Source organism: Microcebus murinus, chromosome 3, assembly GCF_040939455.1.
Source record: "Microcebus murinus isolate Inina chromosome 3, M.murinus_Inina_mat1.0, whole genome shotgun sequence".
NCBI lineage: Eukaryota > Metazoa > Chordata > Mammalia > Primates > Cheirogaleidae > Microcebus > Microcebus murinus.
In genome coordinates this window covers 78,592,102-78,617,202 of record NC_134106.1, presented here as the reverse complement: position 1 = coordinate 78,617,202, position 25,101 = coordinate 78,592,102, and the positions used below count along the sequence as shown (strand labels likewise).

At 39.9% G+C, this 25,101-nt stretch overlaps 1 protein-coding gene across 1 annotated transcript in view; it reads left to right on the top strand.

Moving 5' to 3' along the window:
- AFF3 (ALF transcription elongation factor 3) overlaps nucleotides 1-25,101 on the top strand; it is a 539,111-nt gene that overhangs the window by 432,943 nt on the left and 81,067 nt on the right. The window contains exons 12-13 of the mRNA XM_012787032.3: nucleotides 104-155; nucleotides 22,880-22,920. Of these exons, the coding sequence (XP_012642486.2) occupies nucleotides 104-155; nucleotides 22,880-22,920 (93 nt within the window). The remainder of the gene's footprint in view (nucleotides 1-103; nucleotides 156-22,879; nucleotides 22,921-25,101) is intronic.

The window sequence follows — 25,101 nt, the reverse complement described above, 5'->3', positions numbered from 1 at the left end:
AATAGACTTACGACTGAAATGTTGCTCTAACAAAGGTGATATTTTTTTTGCTGAATTATTTTGAATCCTCTAAGTCTCTGTACCTCTTTGTTCCTCTTTTCAGAATGCTAGAAGATGACCTTAAGCTAAGTAGTGATGAAGAAGAGAATGAACAGGTAAGATTCTCTTTTATGTTGCCATCCTTTGGATGTGATACAGGTAGCACTGACCCAGTGTACTGTGCTGGGTGTTACCTGAGCTGAAGTGTGGTCCCTCGAGGATGCCGGGCTTTCTTCTGCTAATTATGAGCCTCTATGCAATTGGGCTAGTCCATTGAAGTATCTTAACCTTAATTTCCCTTAAAATTTTAATTCTGTGATCTTTATGACATTGAGACCAACAATGGGTATTACAAGGAAACTGACTAGGATCAGGCTTCGCTGTGAAATACAGCCTTTTTTCTTTTCTTTTTGGCAAAGCTAAATGGCCTTCTGCAGATCAAACATGTGACCTTAACCTCATCAGCATGCAACATGCAAGCTGTAACATTAAATATTGAGCAGTCTTATACAGATATTATTAACATTGAGAAGGAGCAAACGTAGAGGTGAGCTCAAATGATGAATAAAAAATAATCATGCTGTTTGTCTTAAATGATAAATGTGCTTGAAATATTCTCCCTTGGTGTTGATTTATCAGCTCAGAGACATCAGTCAGGGGGTTATAAATACTCTTCTGATGAGTCAGTTAAGGTGAAAAAATATCCACTTAACATTCATCACTTTCACTTCTGTATTTCAGGAAATGTTTGTATTTCAAAGCAAGTTTAAAAACACTAAAGACAGATTTTCCTGAAACGTTTCTTTTTCTTTTTTCTCATCATCTGTATTGTATTTTGTCAAGTTTGGATAAATGGGATGGGTAGAAAGACAATTCAGACCGGGTTTTTTTAATAAGTCATTTTCGTATGCAGTGCAAAATACTTTTGCTATTCAGTAGATTTTGGAATAGTGAACTTAATACAAAGGTATCTTGAAATGCTACGCAGATGATTCTCTGTCTAGACGTGCAAATACAGATAATGTATAGAGAGAATAGGCAGAGGTGAAATAAAAGTCAAAGGACAATTTCAAGGAAGAGCATCTGAGCAGAGCATGGCTGTGAGGTCACAGAAGAGGTTGCTTGCCTTGTGAGAGAAACTGAGGCACTAAAGACCGGAGAAGAGCTTGAGGAGTCTGGAAACAAGATTGGCAAGCAGAGGAAACCCAGTGAAGGAAGGTTAACTGTGCAAGAAAAGCCACTCAGGCTTTGAGATTTTTTAGAGATTAATTTGTTTCTTGATATACACATCAGGGCAGTCAGATATCCACAAAACGGCAATCTCAGCAGAAATATAGAATGGCTTCACTCCTAATTTTGGTTCCTCATCAGCGTGACTATAAACAAATGACTTCATCTCTTTGTGTTTTTCCCCATTGAGCAGCTAAAATAGGTACATTATAGATTAAGTCATATCAAACATACAAATTCTGATACTTTATATTAGAAAAAGGATTCACAGACTATTTCAATCTATGAACCTTTCTTAATTTGGAAATAACTTCGTGAACCATTTCCAGGAAACACTTCCAATGAAAACTAAATTAAAAAAAACTCATTATTAGTGATACATGTTCTCTAAGGCAGTGAGAACTTTAAGGCAGTGAGAACTTTTTTAGTTGACTCGTTTTGCTTTATTAGCTACTGCCAGTCTGTACCCATTGATAATATTGTATTATGAATATACAGGTCATATATTTCATTCTTACATTTAATCCCTATGTGTGTACACCTTCCTATTTTTCCAATAAAAGGAACTGACAGAATAACTAATTTTTATTCAGTAATCCCTTTTTCCTAATGAAGATTCCAAGTAGTGGTTTTTTATATGGGAGTTTAAAATGAGTTGCTTCAACACTAATTATATTAAGTTGTACTGTTTTGGCCTATAATCATACCCTGGTCTAATCATAAAATTATAATTCCCATACTTTAAAAAAAGACTAATGATTTTTTTCTCTTAAGACCAACATATTATTTTCCCCTGAAAGAGTATAGCTTGTGCACACATACACATAGGCACACTTCATTCCTCTGGCATTGTGAAATAATTAAACATTTAGAATAAATAATTTTTCCAGGTATATATTTGATCAGGTCCCATTTATTTATTTTTGTCATTGCTATGATTGCTGTTGCTGTCTTCTTCATTAATTCTTTGCCTAGGTCCATGTCTACAAGACTTTTTTCCAACATTTTCTTCTAGAAGTCTTATGGTTTCATGCCTTAGGTTTAAGTGTATTATCCATCATGAGTTGATTTTTGTGAATAGTGAGAGGTGCAGATCCTATTTCAGTCTTCTACCTGTGCCTATCCAATTTTCCCAGCACCATTTATTAAATAGGGATTCTTTTCTCCAGTGTATGTTTTTGTTTGCTTTGTCAAAGATCAGATGGCTATATGAGGATGGTTTTATATCTGGTTCTCTGTTCTAATCCAGATGTAATCAGACTTTGTCCTTTAAACACAAAATCTTTCCGGGAAAACCCCCTACCTCAATAAACATAATATAGTATGCTAAAATCCTTAACCTTTTCTTACATTGTATCTGGTTATCTTTGTGAATATTGGTTCAATTAGCCTGTGTAGCACTGTAATAAAGAGATACCATAAGAACTTCAAGTTGCTACATCTGTTTGCTCTTCCCCAGACAGCCTCAGACTCTTGTGCATTTCAACACTCCTATCTACCGTGTTTCCCCGAAAATAAGACCTACCCATAAAATAAGCCCTAGCAGGATTTCTAAGCATTTTGCGCAATATAAGCCCTATCCCCAAAATAAGACCTAGTGATGGGCCTGGCTATGCAGTGTATCTGCACAACCCATGCATTTCGGTGCGGAGCAGTAAGGAAGACAAGCAGCCCTTCTCCTCTGCCCCATGAGAGCTCTACTGCTCAACATGAGAGATTGGGGCCAATGGTTCAAAGGAAATAGAATCGCAAGAAATTCAGAATGGAATTCGGGGTTTGGAGAGTTATGATGATGTTCCAGAAGACGATGACTTAATTATATTTAAATAAATGTAGATTGTTGTACCATACTTTAAAAAAAAAAAAACACATCCCCTGAAAATAAGCCCTAGGGTGTCTTCTTGAGGAAAAATAAATATAAGACCCTGTCTTTCTTTTCGGGGAAACACAATAATGTTTCCTTTTCTCCTCATTGCCTTTGTGCTTTTAAAGATTAAGAGACATTCTAGTTTAGTGGTTAAGAGCACAGCAGCCATGCATCAGGGGTTCAAATGCCCACTGTGTTACTTTGCAACCTTGGCCCAGCCCCCGAACTGCTCTCCGCTTCAGTGTCTTCATTTGTAAAACTGGAATCAAGGTTAGATCCCCCAAGCCTGCCTCTTCCTCAGAACTTGAGGTCACCCATCATCTTCATGTTACCAGATCTGTTAGGCATTTTTTGCTTTTATATTATTTGTGGAAATAATAAAAACTTTTATAAATGACAAAAGAATATGTTCAGGATTATCAACTTATAATTGAATGCAACATACATAGAGAAAAGGACACATACCCTAAGTATACAAGTTATTGAATGTTCATAACAACCCCATGTAACCAATACCCAGAGCAAGATACAGATGCAACCAGCCTCCCAGGTGCCTCCATGTCCCCTTCCAGTTACCACTCTCCAAAAGAATAGCCACTTTACTGTTTTCTAACACCGTAGAGTAATATGGCTCATTTTGGAACTTTATATCAGTGGAATTATACAGCATGTATTCTTTTGTATCTGACTACTTTTGCTCAGCATTGTTTGTGGGATTTATGTTGATTCTATTTCATATAATTGAAGTTTGTTCATTTTCATGGCTGTTAGCGTATTGCATTATGTGTGTCTCCCATAATTTACTTACTTATTCAACTGCTGATGAACATGTGGATATTTGGCTCTATTAAAATAGTACTGTTATTATCATTCCTGTATAGATCTTTTGTTGAACATACAGAACATGTCTGTTGATCTATACCCAGGAATATAAATGCTGGGCAGCAGAGTGTGAGCATGTTCAACTTTAGTAGATTGTCTCCAACCATTTTCCAGAATGATTGTACCAACTGATACTCCCACCAGCAGTGTAAGAGAATTCCTCTTGCTCCACATCCTTCTCATACATTTGCCTTTTTATGTTCATGCGGTATATTGGTCTGAAGTTTTCTATTTTTTACTGTCTTTGTCTAGTTTTGATATCAAGATAATATTGGCCTTATAAAATGAATTAGAAGGTGTCCCTAGCTCTTTTCTTTTCTTGAAGAGATTGTGTAAAAATTGATGTTAATTCTTCTTTGTCAGAATTCTCTGGTGAAACCATATGGGCTGGTGATTTTTAAAACTTAAACAATTTATTTCCTTAATAGTTATAAGGCTATTCAGATTATCTATGTCATACTGGGTGAGTTGTGGTAATACATGCTGTCCAAGTAATTAGTCTATATATTTATGTGTATAGAGTTATTTGTATTATTCCTTCATTGTCCTTTTGCTGACTGCAGGAGCTATAATGTTCGCCTCTGTTTCATTACTGATAGTCATCATTTGTCTTTTTTTTTGTCTCGCTAGAGATTTATCAATTTTATTGATCTTGTCAAAGAACTATTTTTTTGTTTCATTGATATTCTCTATTTAGTCTTTCTGTTTTCAATTTCATTGATTTCTTATCTTTATTTTTTCCCTCCTGCTTGCTTTGGGTACATTTCTGCTGTTTTTTTAGTTTCTTGAGAAAACTTAGATTATTGATTTGAGATTATTGATTTTGTTGTAATGTAAACATTTAGTGCTATACACTTCATTCTCAGCACTACCATAGCTTTATCCCCAAATTTTGGCATGTTGTATTTGAGTGTCATTCAGTTCAATGAAAATTCTTCTTTGACTCAGGGATTATTTAGAAGTGTGTTGTTTAATTTCAGAGATCTTACATTTATTGGTTCTATTATGGTCAGAGAACATATTCTGTATGATTTTAATTCTTATAAATTTGTTGAGGATTTATTATAGCCCAATATATTATGTTGGTATGTGTTTTATAGGCACTTTAAGGAATGTGTAGTCCATTGTTGTTAGGTGGAGTATTCTATTAATATTATTTATTTTCTTTTTTTGTTTGATGCTGTTGAATTCTTTTATATCTTTTCTCACCTCCTGTCTAATTGGTCTGTCCATTGTTGAGAGAAAGGTGTTAAAGTCTTTGGCTAAGATTATAGATTTGTCTATTTTTATTCCTTCTTTCCATTATACAGTTTTGCTTCACATATTTTACAGCTCTATTATTTGGTGCATATATGTTTAGAACTGCTGTGTATTGGTAGATTGTCCCTTTTATCATTATGTAATGTCCCACTCTTTCTCTGGTCATTTTCTTTGCTCTGAGGTCACTTTTTCTGATATCATTATACTTATTCCTGCTTTCTTTTGATTAATGTTTGCATAATGTAACTTTTCATTCTTTTACTTTCAACCTACCTATATTGTTATATTTGAAATGAGTTTCCTATAGACAGAATATAGTTAAGTCCTATTTTTATACACTCTGACAATTTTCTGTCTTTTAATTCATGTATTTATACCATTTATATTTAGCATAATTATTGATATGTTAAGGCTTAAGTCTGCCACTTTATTTTTTATTTTCTGTTTGTTCTCCTTGTTTTTTCATTTATTTTCTTTTTCCTGCATTTCTGTGGGTTCCTTGAACATTTTGAAGAATTCCGTTTTGATTCGTCTATAATGTTTTCGTGTATATCTCTTTGTATAGCTTCTAACGGGAAAATCTGATCTCCCCACTACCACATCCACACAACTGCTGTTGTCTTCACTCCTCCTTCCCCTTCCCTCCTGTTACGGGAAGACACTGCTCTGTTCCTATGGAAAGTCCATCCATTTTCTCTCAGTTACTCAAGATTTGTTCTTCTGATTCCATTATGCCCTACCTCTCCACCAGAACCATGCCTCGCTGGGTCAGTCCCTTGTCTCACTAGAAGACCTACAGCATCAAAAACTACTACTCTCCTGCTTCTTTTGAGGAGTCTAACATCACACTCTCCCGGTTTGTTTCCTATCCCCTCTGGCTGTTTCTTCTAAGACTCATTTGCTGACATTCATTTTCAACCTAATCTTGAACATTGGAGACTTTCAGCATTTATTCCTAACTTCTCTTCTCCACTCCACTCTCTCTGGGTGATCTCATCTATTCCCATGACCTTCAGTTTTTATATACTGACAGTTTCTAAACTTGCATCCTCGGCTCAGAACTCTCTTCTGAACTGCGGACTTACTTGACTTTTCCACTTGGACGTCTCACAAGCATTTCAAATACAGTTTATGCCAAACAGTTCTTATGGTTTTGCCACCTCGACACCCAACCATGTTCCTCTTGTGATTGTTCCCGTTTCCAAAACTAGCACTGCCAGGCACCCAACTGCTTAAGCCTAGAAACACTGGACTCATTCTTGGTGACTAACTGTTCCTCACTCAAATATTCATTTTATCTCTAAATACTATAAGTTCAACCTCCAGAATTAAATATGGGTCCATCCACTTCTTTCCATCCTGGCTAGTCTAAACCAGTCTAGTATAAACTGTATTTCTGTTCTCTGCCCTCTAGAATACAACCTCCCCATGGTGATCTTTTAAAAATGTAAATCAAATCAAGTAATTTCCTGGTCTAAAATATTAAATAGTTTCCCATTCCACCTGGGATCAAATCCAGAGCCCCCAGCATAGCCAACACTACCCTGTGTCCTTTGGCTTTGTCCATGTCTCCTCTTCGCGCTGAGCTCATTCACGCACTCTAGCGGCTCAGCCCTTTGCTCAGCTCTTGCAAAGAGCCAGGCTAAGCTGCCTCAGGGCCTCCAGAGGCTTCTGCTGCTTCATTCTTTCCCTGGCTAACACCTCATCTTGGAGGTGCAGCATAACTTTCACTCCCTCAGGGAGACCTCCCCCTTATCTACTTTGGACCCCGGCTAGTCCTTCTCACAGTAACGTTAGTCTTTTTTCCTGAATTTCACCATAATTTTCATTATATATTACATGTTTACTTTTTGTAATATCTCTGTCTACACACTAAGCTGGAAGTTTCCTGAGGGCAGGGACTATGTTTGGCACAGCTTGAAGTGCTGACTGTCTGTTGGATGGATGCATGTTGCACTGAATTGAGAGCATTTCCCACCATCCATTTTCCTGTGTGGTCTTTCCTTCTATTTCTTTTACTGAAAACTATGATTTTTCAAATTAGCCCTGTCCAAACACCACAAGTATTGGCAGAGATGACAAAAATATAAGACCCAAGATCATAAAATGGGTGTAGATTAATGGACAAATAACCTACCTATTTGAGAGAAAAGCGCTTATCCAGTCTCCATGGAGAGGGCTTTAGCCACTTCTTAAACATGTTTACATCAAGTCATATTGAAGTTACAAGTTGTCATAAGCTGTCTCAGACAGAAGCCTCTAAAACCAAGAAGACGGGTTTCTCCACAGACTTCCCTTTCAAGAATAGCAGAATTTTGATGGTGACCTGTAGAACCGAGGATGTAGCAGGGTTTACTTAGAAAGTTTGCAGATAGAATAAAATGGAGGCATAATCTCATAGTTGCACCTATGGTTTTCATACTTGATGAGGTTCCAACTGGAAATAGCACAACATATCTGAGAATCAGCTTTCTTGTTTGTCTGGGTGAATGAAAGACGTGCTACACAGTGCAAGTTGTTTGATCTCTTTTCTGTAATTCTTGGTTTGACAATTCCAAAGGCCAGTGTTTCCATGGAAGAATGTGAAGGAATGAGAAGACTTAAGACAAAATTATTACTAAAGACACTAAGTACTAAAGAAATTTTTTTAATGGATTTGGAAGGGGGAGATAAATTATTACACATCTTCCCATTTGGCAAAAAGATGAGTTCTGCCTATAAAGTCGGGGAAAGCTTGAGAGGTTGGACCTAAGCAAATATGCAGATGAGATTATTATAGCTAAGACATGAGGAGAGGGACACATGATTAAGACTTTTAGCAAGAAGCAGCAGAGATAGTGTCAAATGCAGACAAGTGTTTCAGAGATGACAAATACATAGCTCAGAGAAAGGAAGGAAATAGGGATCCAAACTGAATGGCTACGTACATGCCTGTGGCGTCCAGTAATTACATTATCCATACATATTGGGCAGTCTTTTCATTTTAATTATGTAACTGCACTTTTCACTTTAAATGAGCACAGTTTATCCACTTAAACTGACTATTTTAATTTTACAGGCAGGGATCAATGGATCTAATCTGTAGAGGGAAATTTCCCTATTGGCATAATTTATTTCCCGCACAATGAAGAAAAGTTACCTTTTAATCCGCAATCAATATTTGGAGAGCACACAATTAATTTAATAGATATCTGGGTCATTAACATAAATCTGCAAGTGAAAGAGCCAATTATTTTCTTATTTATAATGCATAGAGTAATAATCACGTCTCTTAGAATCTAAAGCCTCGCTGCATCAAGATGTCAAGATTGTAGGTGAGGTTGCTCTGAGCACAAAATTACTGTCATTGCTTTTTGTTCCCTTTGGTTTCTCGTGGAGTGGCACAAGAAGCAGTCCCATCTCAATTCTCTGCTTTTTGCCGTAGAGGTCACTGAATGACTCACATCATTTTGGGTGTGCTGCTAAAAGCAGATTGCCAGTTGCAATGGGAGCTCTTCATTTTTTCCCTTGTTTCTTTTTAATATGACAATTGCATAACAGAATGTAGAGCTTTTAAAAAGAACCTCTGAAGGCATTAACCGTGCATGTCAATCAGTGACCAAATGAATTAGCTGAATGACATGCAGACGTGGAATAAAAACACAGGAGGTTTTTTGCAGCCCAACTCCACTTCCCTAGATGCATTTTTCCTCTCAGGATCAGCTTGGTTGATGGTGAAGTTCTTGGCCTGTGAAAATTTATTACCCACAGAGTCAATCTGCATTCAGGCAGCCAAGTCTGAATAAATAGAGTCATTGTGCTTGTCTGGGATTTGTGGCCAGAGTTCATCCAGGCAGCATGACATTCACATCCCAGGAGATTCATAAAAGCCAACACCCTGGTATGTGCTCTCGGATCCTGCCAAAATTGTGTAGAATTATATAAACAGGAGTTGAAGCAGTAATCAGGACCAGGTTTGGGGGCAAGGCTCCAAAATCAAGTTTCTCCTACATTACAAATGAGCTATATTGTTGATGTTATTTGTAGCCAAACAAAAACTAGACAGTTTTTTAAAAAAATGTCATTCTGAGAATTGTCTCAAATACCTACTAAGCACCAAACATCATGCAAGAGGCTGGCTTGTTGGCCTTGATGAATTATACATTAGTAATATTTGTTATGATAATTTAACCACAAAAATGTTAAGTAAATTTTCAATGCCAGGAAATGCTTTGCCCTAAAGTACTATCTATACAAAAAAGTATATATTACATGTATTAAACCTAATAGCAACATAGGAAAAAAAAAAGAGTACTTTATGTTTTTGTTTTGTTTTGTTTTTAAGCTTGCATTAACGTTGTACCTGAGCTAAATCCCCAGTTTGATCATATTGACTAATTGGCTTCTTTTTAATATGGAAACAGAACAATCACTCTAGTTGAAAACTACTGGCCACACTTATAACCCTGACTTAAGCATAACAAAATCGATACATGTAACCAAAAATATTCATTCACCCCTCTCTCCGCCCTGTAATATTTTGAAGTAAAAAACAAAAAAGGAAAACTACTGCCTATCAGACATTTGTCATATCTATATATTAATTAATCACATATTCAAATCTTTGGTCACAGTGAAACTCAAATGTTCAGCAGAAGAATTGGTTTGTTTAATAGTCCTGAAGCTTAGTTAAATAATGGTATTTTATAAACAAAATTTTACTGTCACCAGAATGCACAATTCTTGTATTATATCATGCCACTTTTTATAAATGTTTGCAAAAAGCACGAGCATAGGTGGAAATACACAAATACATAATTGCCTTTTTGTCATGTTAATGGGGTATAATTTCCAAAATTGAAATGATCAACCAACTTAAATGCCACTGAGCACAGATATACAAAGGCTCACAACCCTGTTTTCTAAAATATTTTCTCTGACCTCCTCTTGGGACCTGATTGAGATTTATATAGGTTTAGTTGTATCTAGCCAGCCTGGGCATGGGATGTGCCTAGTTTCAGCCTGAGGACCCTGAATGGAAATCTGGAAAATGAGAAAATTATATGAAATTAAAAGATGATTAAATGTGGGCAAATACACAACACAAAAACGGGGAACCACAGCCTTTGTTAAATTGAAGAATTCATAGAAGGAGCTACATTTTTGAAACTCAGCCAAGTTTCTGTTAATGGTGGATAGCAAAACCACCATCACAGACTCTCCGTTGAGGAGCCAGGAGGGGCCATGCGTCATTAGTTGATAGGCACGCTCTTCTCAAACACAGCTGCCCGCAGGGATGCTGGTTGGCAGAAGTGGTGGAATTCTCCCTCCAAAGGACATTCTTATTTAACTCGGAGGAATAGCTCTTTGTCTGGTGACTTTAATGGTTTTTTTCTTCAATAGCTTTTTGGGAAGTGAAAGCATTCAAGAGTGGTCGCTCCATGGAGTGTCTGCTAGCTATCACTCATACCCAGGCCGGGATGGTGTCATACAGTAAAGGATTTACCTATAGTTATTCAGGTGTTTGGTTCAGATATGCAGTTGGAAAGTTTAGTTTTTGTTAATGTTTTTCCAAATCTTGTCCAAGTGGGGCTGGTTATCTCATAAACCCAGCTTTTCTCAGGAGATTCTCTTAGCCTGTTGCTTCTACGTGGAGAAAAATTTTTTGTGGTAATTCAAGGCCCCTTGGCACTGCCCAGTTCCACCCTGACCAGATCTGCAGCCAGTAGATTGTGCCTAGTGAAACAAGACCATCTTTAAGAAGCAGATCAGCTAGTGGCTAAATTGTCAGACTACCAGACATAGTGCAAAGGTTCAGCTTAGCCAGAATCTCTCTCTGGGGGATGTCTGAATCAGCATCATGTCTCTGAGTACCTCTTCCTTCAATTTAGGTTTTGTTCTCAAAGTTCAAGGCATTTTGAGGAAGAGTGTGTGATTATTAAGCATTATATATAAAAGCAATCTCACATATAAACTGTAAAGCACTGTTCACTCGAGAGCCAGAAATCCTAATACCAATAATAACATGCTCAGAATTGATTCAGCTTTCTCTTATATAATTGGTTTGCAAAGTACCATTAGGAGAATCTTTCCTAACCATCACAAACCTGTTGTTACTAAGGTACTGCTATTTTGTCTAAGTAAAAAAGGTTTCAGTGAAACACTAAGGCAGACTTAGATTTTGGTTCTTCAAGCATAGGTTGCATTTTTAACAAAACAACCAAAACATTTATGTTACTTTTATCTGTCTCTATACAAAAACAAAGGAACGTTTGTATTCCACGATTGAGGCCCTGGTTGCATTCATAATAATCAACCACCTAGCAAGGCCCGTGGAAAATGAACAGGACTCTACCAAAGCATCATATTGAGGTAGCATAAGGACTTTTTTAAAAGGTCCAAAAGGCATTTGGCAAACTCAACAAAGTGGCAAATGACTAATCCCAGTATTCACCTGCTGGGCCAAAGTTGAAAGTCATTAATAGGCATCGTCATGTTGGCTTTGCTCAAGTCTGGCGTGTGTTGAAACTGCCCTATGAGGCCAGGCATGGTGGCTCATGCCTGTAATCCCAGCACTCTGGGAGGCTGAGGCGGGTGGATCGTTCAAGGTCAGGAGTTCAAAACCACCCTGAGCAAGAGCGAGACCCCGTCTCTACTAAAAATAGAAAAAAATTAATTGGCCAACTAAAAATATATAGAAAAAATTAGCCAGTCATGATGGTGCATGCCTGTAGTCCCAGCTACTTGGGAGGCTGACGCAGTACGATTGCTTGAGTCCAGGAGTTTGAGGTTGCTGTGAGCTAGGCTGACGCCACGGCACTGTAGCCCGGGCAACAGAATGAGACTCTGTCTCACAAAAAAGAAAAAAAAAAGAAATTGCCCTATAAGATGAGTTCCAGGAGCATGTGGACAATCAAAGCCCAGATGAACAGGCCACAAAGTCATGATGGAACCTGCAGGACTTAATGCTTTCATCGGGCAAAGATATTAAACCAGGAAGCCACAATTCCTGCATACACAGATCTTCATGTGCTGGGACAGTTTATCTGCTGCCCAAGCAGAACCTAAATAACCAGCTAGCCTGGCCTGTGCTAAGAAGCCACACCAGCATCATCACCTTTGTGCAAAGCTTCAACCATGTGAATACAGTCACCCCACAGTCAGGTCACTATGACACATCATCTCCCCCGCATTAAATCCAACCAAGGCTAGAACTGTCTGGAAGGACACATCAGCCAACAGTTTTAGAACTTAGCATTTACTACCAGTGATTTACTTTCTGGTTTTTTGCCCTAAAACTGTATGTCACAGACCTCTAGAAAACAGACTTGCCCATTCCAGTGAGACCTGGAGGCCAAGGCAGCTGTCCAGAAGGTTAATGATCACGTCACCTTGACTAGTGTCCCAGCATCACCATCCACACTCCAAATTTAACCTTCCACTCCCAGGAACCAGGAATTTAAATGCACATACTCTACCTATAGAGCATTGCCAAGCAGCTTGGCCAGTGCTGGTGTGATGGCTATTCTTGTTTGTGTGCCATCACTTTGAAATTATAGCTAGATATATGCACGCACACACACACACACACACTCACACTCACACACACACACACACTCACCTATGAAGGCATGATTACCTTGCCAATGCTCTGTCCCAGGAGACAAGTGTTTCTGCCATCCTCACAAGACACCTCTCATGATTCTGAGAACAAAGAGCTGAGCTTGGATCTTTCACCATCATCTAACAGCACCAGTAGATAGATTTGTGCCCTTTGCCTGGTGAATCTTCAGTGGTCTTTGCTTCCACCCAGACCTGACCCAGACAGGCACTTCCTTTGCATAGCCCTGCCATGGTGAGCCCTGGAGGTAAAAAGAATTCTTCCTCCAGAGTTCTTAGCAAGCTTTGAGATCAACAAAGATATAAGCCTCTTGAAAAAAAGAGATAAATCTCAGAAATGTAAAACCCTCCATGTCCTTTGCCAACACCTGTCTAAGAGATAACTCCTATACTTCCTTGTTAGCATCCCCAGGTAAAGCTCTCCCCAGTGTTTGTCATTGTCCACCCAGTGTCCCACCAGTCCTCTTTGCACAGAGACCAACAGAATTCAAAATTCATCTGGTCCCCTTTTCTTTGCACCTCCAGCCACAAGAGTCCACAGTGAGGCTGAGGCAGAATCCAACTGCTCTGTGGAGCCCTTACTGGCCTTGTGACCATGGGCAAGCTAATCTGACCGAACTTGTTTCAGTATCTTAATGTACTGGACAAAAATATTAAAGTAGATTAATATAAAATAGTTTTATTAATGTAAGTATAAGTATAAAACTATTAAAGTATACATTTTAATATCCCCCTCCTCTCTTCCTCCTCCTCTTCTTCCCCTTCTCCCCAGAAATGTTCTTTATTTTCATTGCTGGAACTTTTTTCCCCCAATTCTTACTTAGATAATAGAAAGAAAGGAACACAGGAAAAAGTGGGGAGAGTTGATTTATACAAAAAAAGGCAGGGAGCTAATTATGCAGAAATGGATCTGGAAGGTAGGAGGACAAGATGGTGAGAACAGTGGTCTGAAGTCTCAGGAGAGAGAATGAGGAGATGGGAAGGAGGCAGAGGGACAAGGAGAAGAGAGACTGGACAACTGCCACATGATATGGAACTTAGAAAGGGCAGGTATGTAAAGAAGATTTGGAAGGATTTTATAATGTGTTACAGTCTATTTCCCACTTGGCCCTCTTGTCAAGAGACATTGATACTTAAAAATATCCCACCCCCCAAAAAAAACATATTCCCCAAGGCTTCCATAGCATATTTGTGTTTCTTTCAGATGTAACACCATGCTCAGATTGGTCCCGAAATGGTCCTGATTTATTTGGGTTACATGTAAAGTAGACGTAGATTCACACCAGACTGCTAATGGTATCTAATACCACAGTCATGAGATAGAGGTGGTTTTTGTTTTGGCTTGTTCATTTTTTACTTGTTATATGTGCAATATTTTTTTCTATAATGGATACGTACTACTTAGATTATTGAAAATAATAAAGAAAAGGAAGGGGCCACAAGTAACTTCTCCCCCATTATGTATCACATGCATACAGTAAAAATGAAGTTTGAAATCTGAAGGCTTTTTGATAGATGTTACATACTATTATTTGTATCACTCTGTCATCTCTCCCCTAAAACAACTTAAAAATCTTAAGAACATAGGTAACAATAGAATCAAGCACACAATTAATGGGAATTCAGTTTTGTGAACATAGTCTTTAGGAGAACAGAATAGTTATGTTTGGAACAGGATAGAGACTGGTAACCTTACCACTTACTCAGCAGGGTCATGTGTAGTTAAATAGTCCCTTGTTTAGTACCTTGATAGAAGCTTTTGCCAAAAAAAAAGAAAATACCACAAGAAAAAGATTAGATTTCTTATAAGGACAACAGTATCATAGAGAGTACCATTTTAATTTTTAACAAAATAATATTTCAGCAAAGATTTGTCACATTCTCTTCCCAAAAAGAATAATTGACAGTTGAAGGATAGTGCCTATTTAAAAGCAGAATATTGCCTTGTTCATTTCTTAGGGGGGAAAAAGGAATATTTGGTTGTAATTGTACTAACAGAAGCTCAAATAAACTTTGCAAGCTATGTCAAAGTACAAAGCCTATGTACTAATTTGGTGGCCTCATCCTCTGACACAAGGTTTTTGGAATGAGATCAAATCGAATGAATGAATGAGCTAGACTGAGGCTAATCCATCATCCTTCAGGGATTAACCATTGTGGCTTGGTCATCTGGTGATATTTTTTTTGTCAAGCGTTGGTGCGCCCTACACTATTGGTTGGACCTTGCACCAAGGGTCATTCAGTAATGTAACTGGTACCCACTTCCTGTCCTCAAGGAGCTGATATCTAGCTTCCCTAAGTCTGGCCCTTTATGGGGCAGTGTTCAGCTGCCCAAGTAGAAGCAGCTACTTGCTGTGGAACAGTGGTGCCACATCTCTGAAACTGTGAGCTGCTACCCAGGACCTGCCCTAGCGCTGGGCATCACCCAGCTACTCCCCACCCCACACTGTGGCAAACACTAATAGCCTCATGCACGGTGATGGTCTTCCCGGCATCATCCTCCCACTTCAGACTGTCCTCTTACTAGTCCCACACCCGCTGCCTGCCCCACAGCCCTCCTCCAGGGATCCTATTGGGCCCCTCTGACTCATAACGCTGCCCTCGTAGTGGTCAGGATGGCCTGGCATGTAAGGGTCCCTTATATCTTCAGGCTCTTCCTGGAGCCCTGCCCCTCTGGGTGGAGTCTGCTGCCCGTCATTGCTGATGGGGACAGCCCCCGTGGGACCCACTCACGTTGTTGTCACACCTTTCCCTTCTTGCTCATCACTCATAGCAGCTGCCCCTGAGTTTTCTTTTGTGATGGTAAAAACCTCCAGGGCCTAAAAGAGCCACCTGCTTTGGAGCAGGGAGAGCCATGTGGTGGGTGTCACAAATAGTTCATAGTATATCTCTAGTGAGTAAGGTGTCCTGGAAGTGCTCTATAAAAACAAAAATCCCTTTCTTAATCCCTCTCAAAAGATTTGACTTGCCAAATTAGGACCTTCACTGACCATGTGACCTCAAACAAGGGCCCCAAATCAGTCAGTTGGCAACAGGATCCCCTTTCTGATGTGGCATTATCTAGGCAAACATCAGCTGGCATGGTTGACCCTAATCGGCATTTTCCATAGAATATAATAGGTCCTCAATAAATGTTTGTTATTGTCTTCATCAAATTTCTAGTAAACATAAACAATTCTAAATAATACAGAGGTTGGAGGGGGAGTTAGTCAAACATTTTTCAAATGATATTTAAATATAGTATTTAAATTAATATTTAAATAAAGTAAAATAGAGAAATAATTTAAAGCTATGAAAGACAATGCATTTCAACAAACCTCTTAGATGGGAGATAGCGGCAAACAGTAGTATTTGTCATCCCCGGAAGTTACCTGCTCACATCCTGTAAGTGTAGTGGGTTGTGAGGAAGGAGGGAGGGGTTCTCTGCCTTTAGGATCTTGTAAGGAACTTGGGAAACCAAAACTAAAATTGTCACGAAGCAGATGGCAAATTCCCCAAGAATGAGTAGAGCCCGGTGCTAACCTCTGTTGCAGACCAGGAGTGCAGGGAGGGGAGGATCAAGGAGAGTGGAGAGTTCCAGCAGCACGATAACAAGCAGGAGCTAGACTTCAGAGCACAGGCAGAAGCTAAACAGAGGGAGGAGCAACTGGAAAGAGCCAGAAATTCACACAAGCATCAGCTTGACTTAAACAGACACCAAGAATTGGAGTGATTTGTCCTCTGCTGGCCCCATTCAGCTGTTCGTTTTCTTTATTGACAAGGTCCTCAGCCCATGAAATTCTGCCTTCTCATTTTGATCTACATTCTACAAACAGCAAGCGATATCCGCAGAGTCTCTTTATCAGAGCAACCATGCAGCCCAGTGTGCCCAGAAAAGCCAGGTTTTCTCCTCTTGTTTCTGACTCCTATCTGGTTGGCATCCCCTTTTCACTCTCAGAAATGTTCTCATTTGGGTGAAAAATTATATTGTCATCTCTGACTCTGCCTGACCCAAAAAGAAAAGGATGCGGTCAAAGTCTACTGAACAAATTGCTTCCTAGACCGCATTTATTTCTAGGACTCTGAAAATTCAAAGTACTCATTATTACTGAGTGACAAATAAAGAGGAGTAAGAGTTTTTCCTTTATCTTGCAAATATTACTAAATGTGTTGAAAAACACTAAATGGAAGCCCAGACATAAAAAATTAAGAGACCCGTTAATTAGAACTAAAATGAAAAAAAAAAGGCACAAAAGTTAAGAGAATGAAACATAAAATGTGTTCATAGATGTAGAAGGAAATTAAACAGTGAAATAAATGAATAAATACAAGTCTCAACATGAAAAAGAACACCAAGAAAAAGTAAGGCCTTACCAGACAGAACTTCTGTACTATAAAGATATGTGACAGGATCTAAATTTCACAGCATGCTTCAGTAACAGCAAAAGACAGATGAGCTAAATGAACTAAAATGAGCTGTGATGGCATTTATTCAGGTAGCTGAATATGGAGACAATGTCTGACCACAGGTGAAACAAAGTGATTAAAACAACTGCTGCAGAGATACTTCCTTTATTGTCATTGGAATAAACCTGATACTGTTAATAACAAAAATGGAAGTTACTCACATGTGGAATGAAAAGATGAAGATTATTCCAACTGGTTGACTCCTAAATATTCTTCTCTTAGAACAGTAGCAAAATGTAGATCCAGAAACCTCAGACTGTCCTTTTCATGACTGTTACTGATGCCTCTTACATAATTGGTGATTGACATTTAATGGCTTCAGTCTCATGTATCCAACTATCTATTTGATGTCTCCACTTGAACATCTTGTAGGCAACTTGACCTTCACACACCCAAAACTAAACTCTACCTTTGCCCGCTGCTTCTACACCACCAGTCTTTTGCCCCTCTCGACAAGTGGAGCTCCATCCATACCAGGTGCTCAAGCCAGAATCCTGGGCCTCACTCTTAATGCCTCCCCTATGGCCTGCCACACACAGTCACCTGTTCCCCCAATCAGACCTGCAAATGTAAGATGCGCTCTCTCCACCTCCACTGCTACCGTGCACGTCTCTTGCCTGGATCACTGCAATACCCTCAAACTTTGTCCCTTCTTGCCCAAATCCACTCACCACACAGAAGCCAGAATGATATTTTAAAACTGTAAACCATACTGCCTCACTCCCTACTCTTTTTTTTTTTTAATTATAGACTCAGAGGATGTTGCAAAAAATGTACAAGCAGGTCCCATGCATACTTCGCCCAACTTCTAATGTGAACCCTTCAGTGACTTCCTATTCTGTGAATCATACCCAAAATTCTTCATTTGACCTCGAGAGCCCTTGGGATTGACCTCATCTTGCTCTGCCACTGTCCCCGCTACTTGTTCAGCTGCACACCACAGTGATCTTGCAGTGATCTTGCAGCTGAGCCACGCTCTAGGTCCACTTCCAGCCTTCCCCTGCCTGGAGTCCTTCCTTCCCCACCCACCCTTTTTCTCTGATCCCACCATTCTCCTTAACCCCTCAGGCCTCAGTTTTATTATTCCTCAGTTAGCGAGCCTTTCTTGACCACTCGTTCCAAACAAGGTCTCCTTCGTTATTCAGTTTCAGAGCACCCTGTCCTCTTTGGCATTTCCCCTTTTAACCTAGAGTGGGTGTGTGTGTGTGTGTGTGTGTGTGTGTGACTTTTCACGTCTGCTCCACCTCTAGACCCTCAGCACCATATGGCAAGAGCTTTGTCCAGTTTGACTGTCACCCAAGCCAAGCCCAGTGCCTGCACATAGTAGGTACTTACGATTAAATTACAGACCTGTCCAGGTATAAGTTCTGTTTCTATCAAGTAAGAAATTAGATCATTCTGAGACTCATCTGCATTGCAGCCTCTTCCTTTGTTTTCCTCCCCACTCCAATATCCATGAACTTGCTTGACCCAATTACAATAAGGGCATTTAATTTCCTCTTTGATTTCCCTTCAATAACAGATTGTGACTTGTAATTCATTTAGCATACATTGAAACCTGAAAAATCTATGATTATGTTCCCAAGCAACAAGCTTACTATAATAAAGACAGAAAGGATGTCATCTCTTGAGGAGAACCTGGAAAATGACTATTTCTGGCAGAAAACTTGTTTTGTCTCATAGACTGGAGCTTCAGAGTCATTCATGAATGAGTAATGAACTCAGGAAAGATCAATGAAGCATTCTCTTAACCCTCTCAACCTATTTTGCTGAGAACTGAATAAAAGGAAAGTTGCAAGGAGGAGATGATGAGAGATTTAGGAAGAGAAAAATGTAGTTGCTGTAATTTAATACAACTCTTGAAGGAATGAAATTGGGCAATTCATCTAGTTTACTGAACAGTTTTTCAGACTTCAATCATGAGTCACCTAAGTAATTTTTTTTCTTTGCCATTTAATTCCAATGTTTATTTATTTTATTATTTTCCAACGCTAAAATAAAATAGTGTGAAAATACCAGAGGGTTTTTTTTTTAAGAGAGGAGACAGTATAAAAATCTTGGTGGTCTTTGCTTTGGTATAGGACTACAATTTTAATCTAGTGCCATATGCTTTTTTTCCCTCCTCAGGGAATTATTTAAAACATTTAATGTAGTCTCATCTCCTTTCTTCATAGATAATGAGTTGTCCTCTGTGAAGTTTTTAATGATGTAGAATAACTGCAAATTAAATAACATAATCAGATTCTGGTATCAAACAATAGCGGTACAGGCAATTCATGGTGCTAAGTACCACAGGGTTGAGTGTGTGGCATCATGTGGACAGATTAAAGAGGTGAGGAACTGCAGAAAGACATTGCTTGGTGACTGGTGGGCGCCTGGTCCTTAAGCCCAGGAGGACCTTTTGTTCCCAGCATCATACCCCTCTGCTGAAGGAAAGCAGCCCCTACTCCAAGCTAGTGACCCAGCTTTATATTAGAAGACAAGGCCAACGTCAATCCTGTGGAGTTGTTATCCACAGGTACTGCCACCTGGGGTGCATCAGTTGATAGCCACTCCAGTGGTGGTGGAACAGCAGCTTTCTTGTTTTTTGTTTGTTTTGCTTTTGCTTTTTAAATCATTTTCCAGCAGGCTACACATCAACATGCACTGTCTCCCTATCACAAAAGACAGCAGGAAGTACTTGGAGGCAGGAGAGAGAAGAGTCAATAAACTTTCTAAATATTGACAGCCTTGGTCTATTTCCATGGCTGGGGGAAAACTTCAGATGCCGTGCGAGAGATTTCTGTTGAACTTTTAGTCACATCTCTCATGATTTCTGTTATTCCAGGAAGCGTCAGTCCCCGATGCCTCCTGCTGAGGTGACTTTAAGAGACTGTACTAAGAATACATGCCACCTTTCTTTGTCGGAGTTCAAAACAGTTCTTGTGTATGCAGCCAAACAGAGTGAGGAGTAGGGAGTTAAGTTCTTTTCAAGTATCAATGCCAAAAGTGAAAGAAAGCTGTCTTGCTGAGTGAGAGGAGAACTCTTCTGGAGACGAACCTGTGAACAGTGATTCCACCTGTCACCTGCCGGCTGCTTTTTGTGCACGTGCTTCTGGGCTGGCTCTGTGGGAAAGCATGGGGAAAGGACTGGCAGGAGAGAGGGAAGTAGCATCTCGGAGGTGTCTGAGAGGCTTCTCCTCCTTCCTTTGCCTCAGGCGCCCTTATCAAGAGAAAGATTGGTAGATATTATTCTTCCTTCTCTTGAAGTAATTCTGTGACACTGCAATGCCCCAGGAAGTTGGGGACTTAATCCACTGGAATCCCAGGAACAAAGAAGGGACAGTGGCCCCCTTGATTGTCCACAGCAGCCTGGACATAAACTCACTGGCTCCTCCAACCTCCCATTCAGAGAAGGAAGAGGCAGTTTGGAAACTGAGCCGTAGGTTGAGGGCCAGACTCAAGGCCTGTAATAACTGAATGGTAAACACTTGTCCCACCCCAGTTCAACAGATGTGATGGTTTTTCCTAAATGTTGTATCTCTTATGGAGATTATCTAAGTTCCTCTCACCTATTTCTTTCCAGTTCCCTGAAGCTCATGTTCCCTGTGTCCCTTCTTTCAGCTCTCCCTGTCATTCCTGATGTGCTGCAGTGTTCCTCTGCACAAACACCCTTGTCATTTTAAGGGGACAGTTCCTCGTTGTCCAAGGGACCTTCCTGCTCTTTGAAGGGCTTCAGTATCCCTGGGCTCAGGCACCAAAAGCCAATAGTGCTCTCCCTCATGGATGTGACCTGTAGAAGCACCCCCACTCAGTTCCAGACACCTGGGGTTGGCAATAAGGGGTGTCTTAGTTGAGAACCGCGGCCATAGGCTGGGACAGACCCTTTCCCTGCTATCTAGCCCAGTGCTGCCAATGTTTCTTTTGTCTTTAAACTTCCACTCAGATTTCAGAGGGAAGGATTCCCTCACTGACTCATTCATGTAATGTTTACTCAGCGGATAGTTATTGATACCTGCTGACAGTTCTAGGCACTGTTTGAGGAGCAGCTGCCCATGGCTGCACCTTCCTCACACTGTCCTGCCTTAATCTTTTCATTTTCTTGTTATTTCAAAAGTGTGCCCAAATCATCCCTGGACCTCTGTTCTGACCTCCTACCTAGGAATGAGCTTCTCTAGGACAGTGACTCCTTCTGATTTTATTTTTATCCCTCCTGGAGCGCAACACAGTCATCTCCATGTAGTAGGATTTGGTAGATGTTGGACTGACTGACTAATCCAAGGACAGGCAACTATCACCAAGGGTATATTTTATTTCTGTAACAGGGATAACAATTCTGATGCGTCATTTTTTTTTTTCTAACCTGAAGAGTCTATTTGTCTGCTATCTAAATGTAATAAGGAAACAATGCAAGAAGTATTTTGGTATCCCTGATTAACAGTAAATGTGCAAGTTGAAAAAGGGCCACATGCACACTCCTTTTTTTCCCAGTGCACCCTGAGGAAGCCTGGTCTTATGGCCTTCTACTTGTGACTTCTAGGACAGAGAACATAGCGTGCAAAGGGCAGAGGGCCTTCCTTGGCCTCATAGTGTCTGGTAATAGAAGACAAATGAATGAAAAATAGAATAGGCAGAGAAAAGGAAAGCAAGTACAAAAATGGGAGAATCTGATGGAGAAATAGAGGTCTTTTTATTTTCCTTTTCCTTTTAGTTTTTTTTTTTTGTTGTTGTTGTTATGGAAAATGTCAGTATGCACACACATATCTCACCTTCTGTGAGTAAAAAAGCAAAAACCAAACCAACACATTTGCAATACAAAATGAAAATCTGGTTTATTTCACCTACAGAGATGGCCAGGATACTGTGATAACCCTACACACACCGTGTGCTCATCCAGTTCCCACCCCGGGGCCGTCCTGTTCCGTGTGTGTGCACACCCGCTCTGCCCTCCCTCCCACAGAGTTATCTTAAAGCAGATCCCAATATCATATAATTTCATCCGTAAATATTTTTCAATATGAAAATCTGAAAGACTCAAAAATCCTTGCCACCATATCACGACTATGCCTAAAATAACCGTAATCCCACAATATCATGAGATTTGCAATCAGCACTCCATTTTCCAACTGCGGAGACTTTTTTCAATGAATCTGAAAGCCGGATCAAAAATTACACCTTAGTTGGGAAAGAAGCTACAAAGGATCCAAAAGTGGTCTTTTTTTTTCTTATAGGAAAGGAGAATAAGGCCATGGGGGGGGGGGGGATGATTTCAGGGAGTAAAAGCAAAATAGCTCTGGTCTTTGCCAGGTTTGCTGAGACCTGTCTAACGTCACCTTAGCAGAACACTTCACGCCTCCCCAAACCCAGCCCCTGGTGGCAGGTGTGTGTTGTGGGGTTTCAATTGACTCTTTAGGAATGTTCGTTTCATAAAATGACAGGGCTCGCTGCTATGTTGCTAGTAGTTTACAGTTTGGCCACATGACAGAAATGTAACGCAGGTTTTTTTAAGTGTTGATTGAACACATAATTTAAAAGTCAGAATATTAAATAAACATCTCTGCCCTTTCTTTCTTCCAGCAGGCAGCCCAGAGAACTGCTCTCCGCGCTCTCTCTGACAGGTACATTTTGTCATTTTTATGAACTATAAATTGCTTTATGAAACATTGAGCCCTATTTATTGTGGCATATAATTCATAATCGGATTTTGTCCCTAAAGTATCTGTGAACTGGGATGTTAAACATTTTGCATGCTTGGATTTGTCATGCATGTGTGGAGTTTATTACTGCAAAAATCGCCTTGTTGTATTTCATATCAAGTATGAAGAATCCCTTGTTGTGCAATGAAACAAGAGACAAGAAACTTAGAGGAAAAGGCCTGAATGGTGCAGTAAATTCTGAACTTTGGAATTAGTTGAGATCTAAGCTCATTTTTCAGCAATAAGTACTTCATTTATTTTGAGATGTTTTCTTCAGACGTTTTCCATATCATTTCACTGGGCACTTTCTATCTTTTGATAAGATTCTCTCCTGAAATACTTTATGCGTGTGGCCAGCAGCCCCTGATCCTGTGCGCCTGGCTCGTCACTCCTCGCTTCGGCTTATTTCTCTTGACCTGTGTCAGTGAATGAGATGTGCAAACCTAATCAAGACACACTCAAGCTGTATTACACATCCTGCTTTGCCTGAAAGGCTATCCATAGTTGAACGGGGATATGTTAATATAAAGTTACTTTCTAGAACAGACCCCAGACCCTTTTTTTTTTGTTTGATTCATTTTTTTTTTACTTACAAAAGTTAAAGCGTGTGTGTGCGCGCGCGGGGGGGGGGGTATGTGTGTGTATGTCTATGTGTTTGTGTGTGTGTCTCTGTGTTTAGGAATGTGTGTGTGTGTGTGTGTGTGTGTGTGTGTGTGTGTGTGTGTGTTGGAGAACTGTCAGGAGGTAGCGATGAAGCCCCTGTGTGTCTCCACAAGGGAGGTTCGTACCATGCTAGCCACAGCAGGAGGAGATGCTCCCCTGGGCTGGCTGACGGGCACCTCAGAGTTGTCTAGCGAACCTTCCCCAGCCTCCCCTCCTTCCCATTTCCTTTTTCACGGAATGAGCAATCATTGACTGTGTAAACCGGCTGGGCTCAGGGCTTCTCCCAGGTAAAACCTGTCACTCAGGCGAATTATCTGGTGTGTATAGGTGAGAAGCCTTTCCTCCACAGTAGCAGGCTGAGCGTGAGTATTTTTATTTCTATCGAAAAGCCTTCCCCGTGACCACCGCATAAGCCCGCGTGTCGTGAAGAGTGGCTGGGAGGCGCGTGGGCCTGGCTGCCGGCCGGGGCGCGGCTTCCCCACCTGTCGGAATGGCCGCCCAGCGGGTCGCTACCCTTTATGAGAAATAAAACTCTCCTTTAACAAAAAAAAAAAAGTGGTTGCTACATGATCTTCTGGCATTACTTTTGGCCTTGGGGATTTTCACAAAAGCTGATGACTGTTCTGCTTCTGAGTCTGTTAGTAAAAGGAAGAGAGAGACTGGATCAAAATACATTTGGAATATAACACAGTAATTCTTTTCCTATATATACTTCTTTTTTCTCTCTGACTTTTCCTATTAACTAAGCAACTCCATCAACAAAATGCATTGAGAAGCAAAGAAAAGCCCTCGGTTTACAATACTCAGTCATTGCTAACAAGTACTAGGTTTCCTTTTGAGGTAATGAAAACCTCGTGAAATTAGTTTATGGTGATGGTCTCACAGCCTCATCGATACACTAAAAACCATTGAATTATATGTTTTAAATGGGTGAACTTTATGGAATATAAATTACATTTCAGTAAAGCTACATATATAAACACAAAATGTCATTCTGACCTTTAGGAGAATGAATCAAAACCTATTTTGGGAAAATACGGACTCCCTTTGGAGACATGGTTGCAAATACAAACACAATTCAGCAGAACTGGGACTGATGCATTCCAGGCTTCTTCCCAAAAGACACATGACTTTTCCCTGGGTAGAAAATGTTCATGGATTTTAATGATGAGCAATGCTATTCCCTTGGAGTGTTTTCTGATATTCTTAATAAAACCCCTTGTCAAGCCCATTCCTTACCCAGAAACAGAGGTTCCCACTGTCATTACTCTTCTCGTAAATTTCTCTATCTTCAAATATAATAGGGCATTTCTCCCACTTTAGTCTAACAGTTTTTCTGTTCAAAACTGGGAGAACTTGGTCATTTCAAAGTGATGAGTTGACTTTGTCTACTATTCTGGGAATGCAGCTGTGTAAAGCTACCTTCTCTGTCCTTTTCCT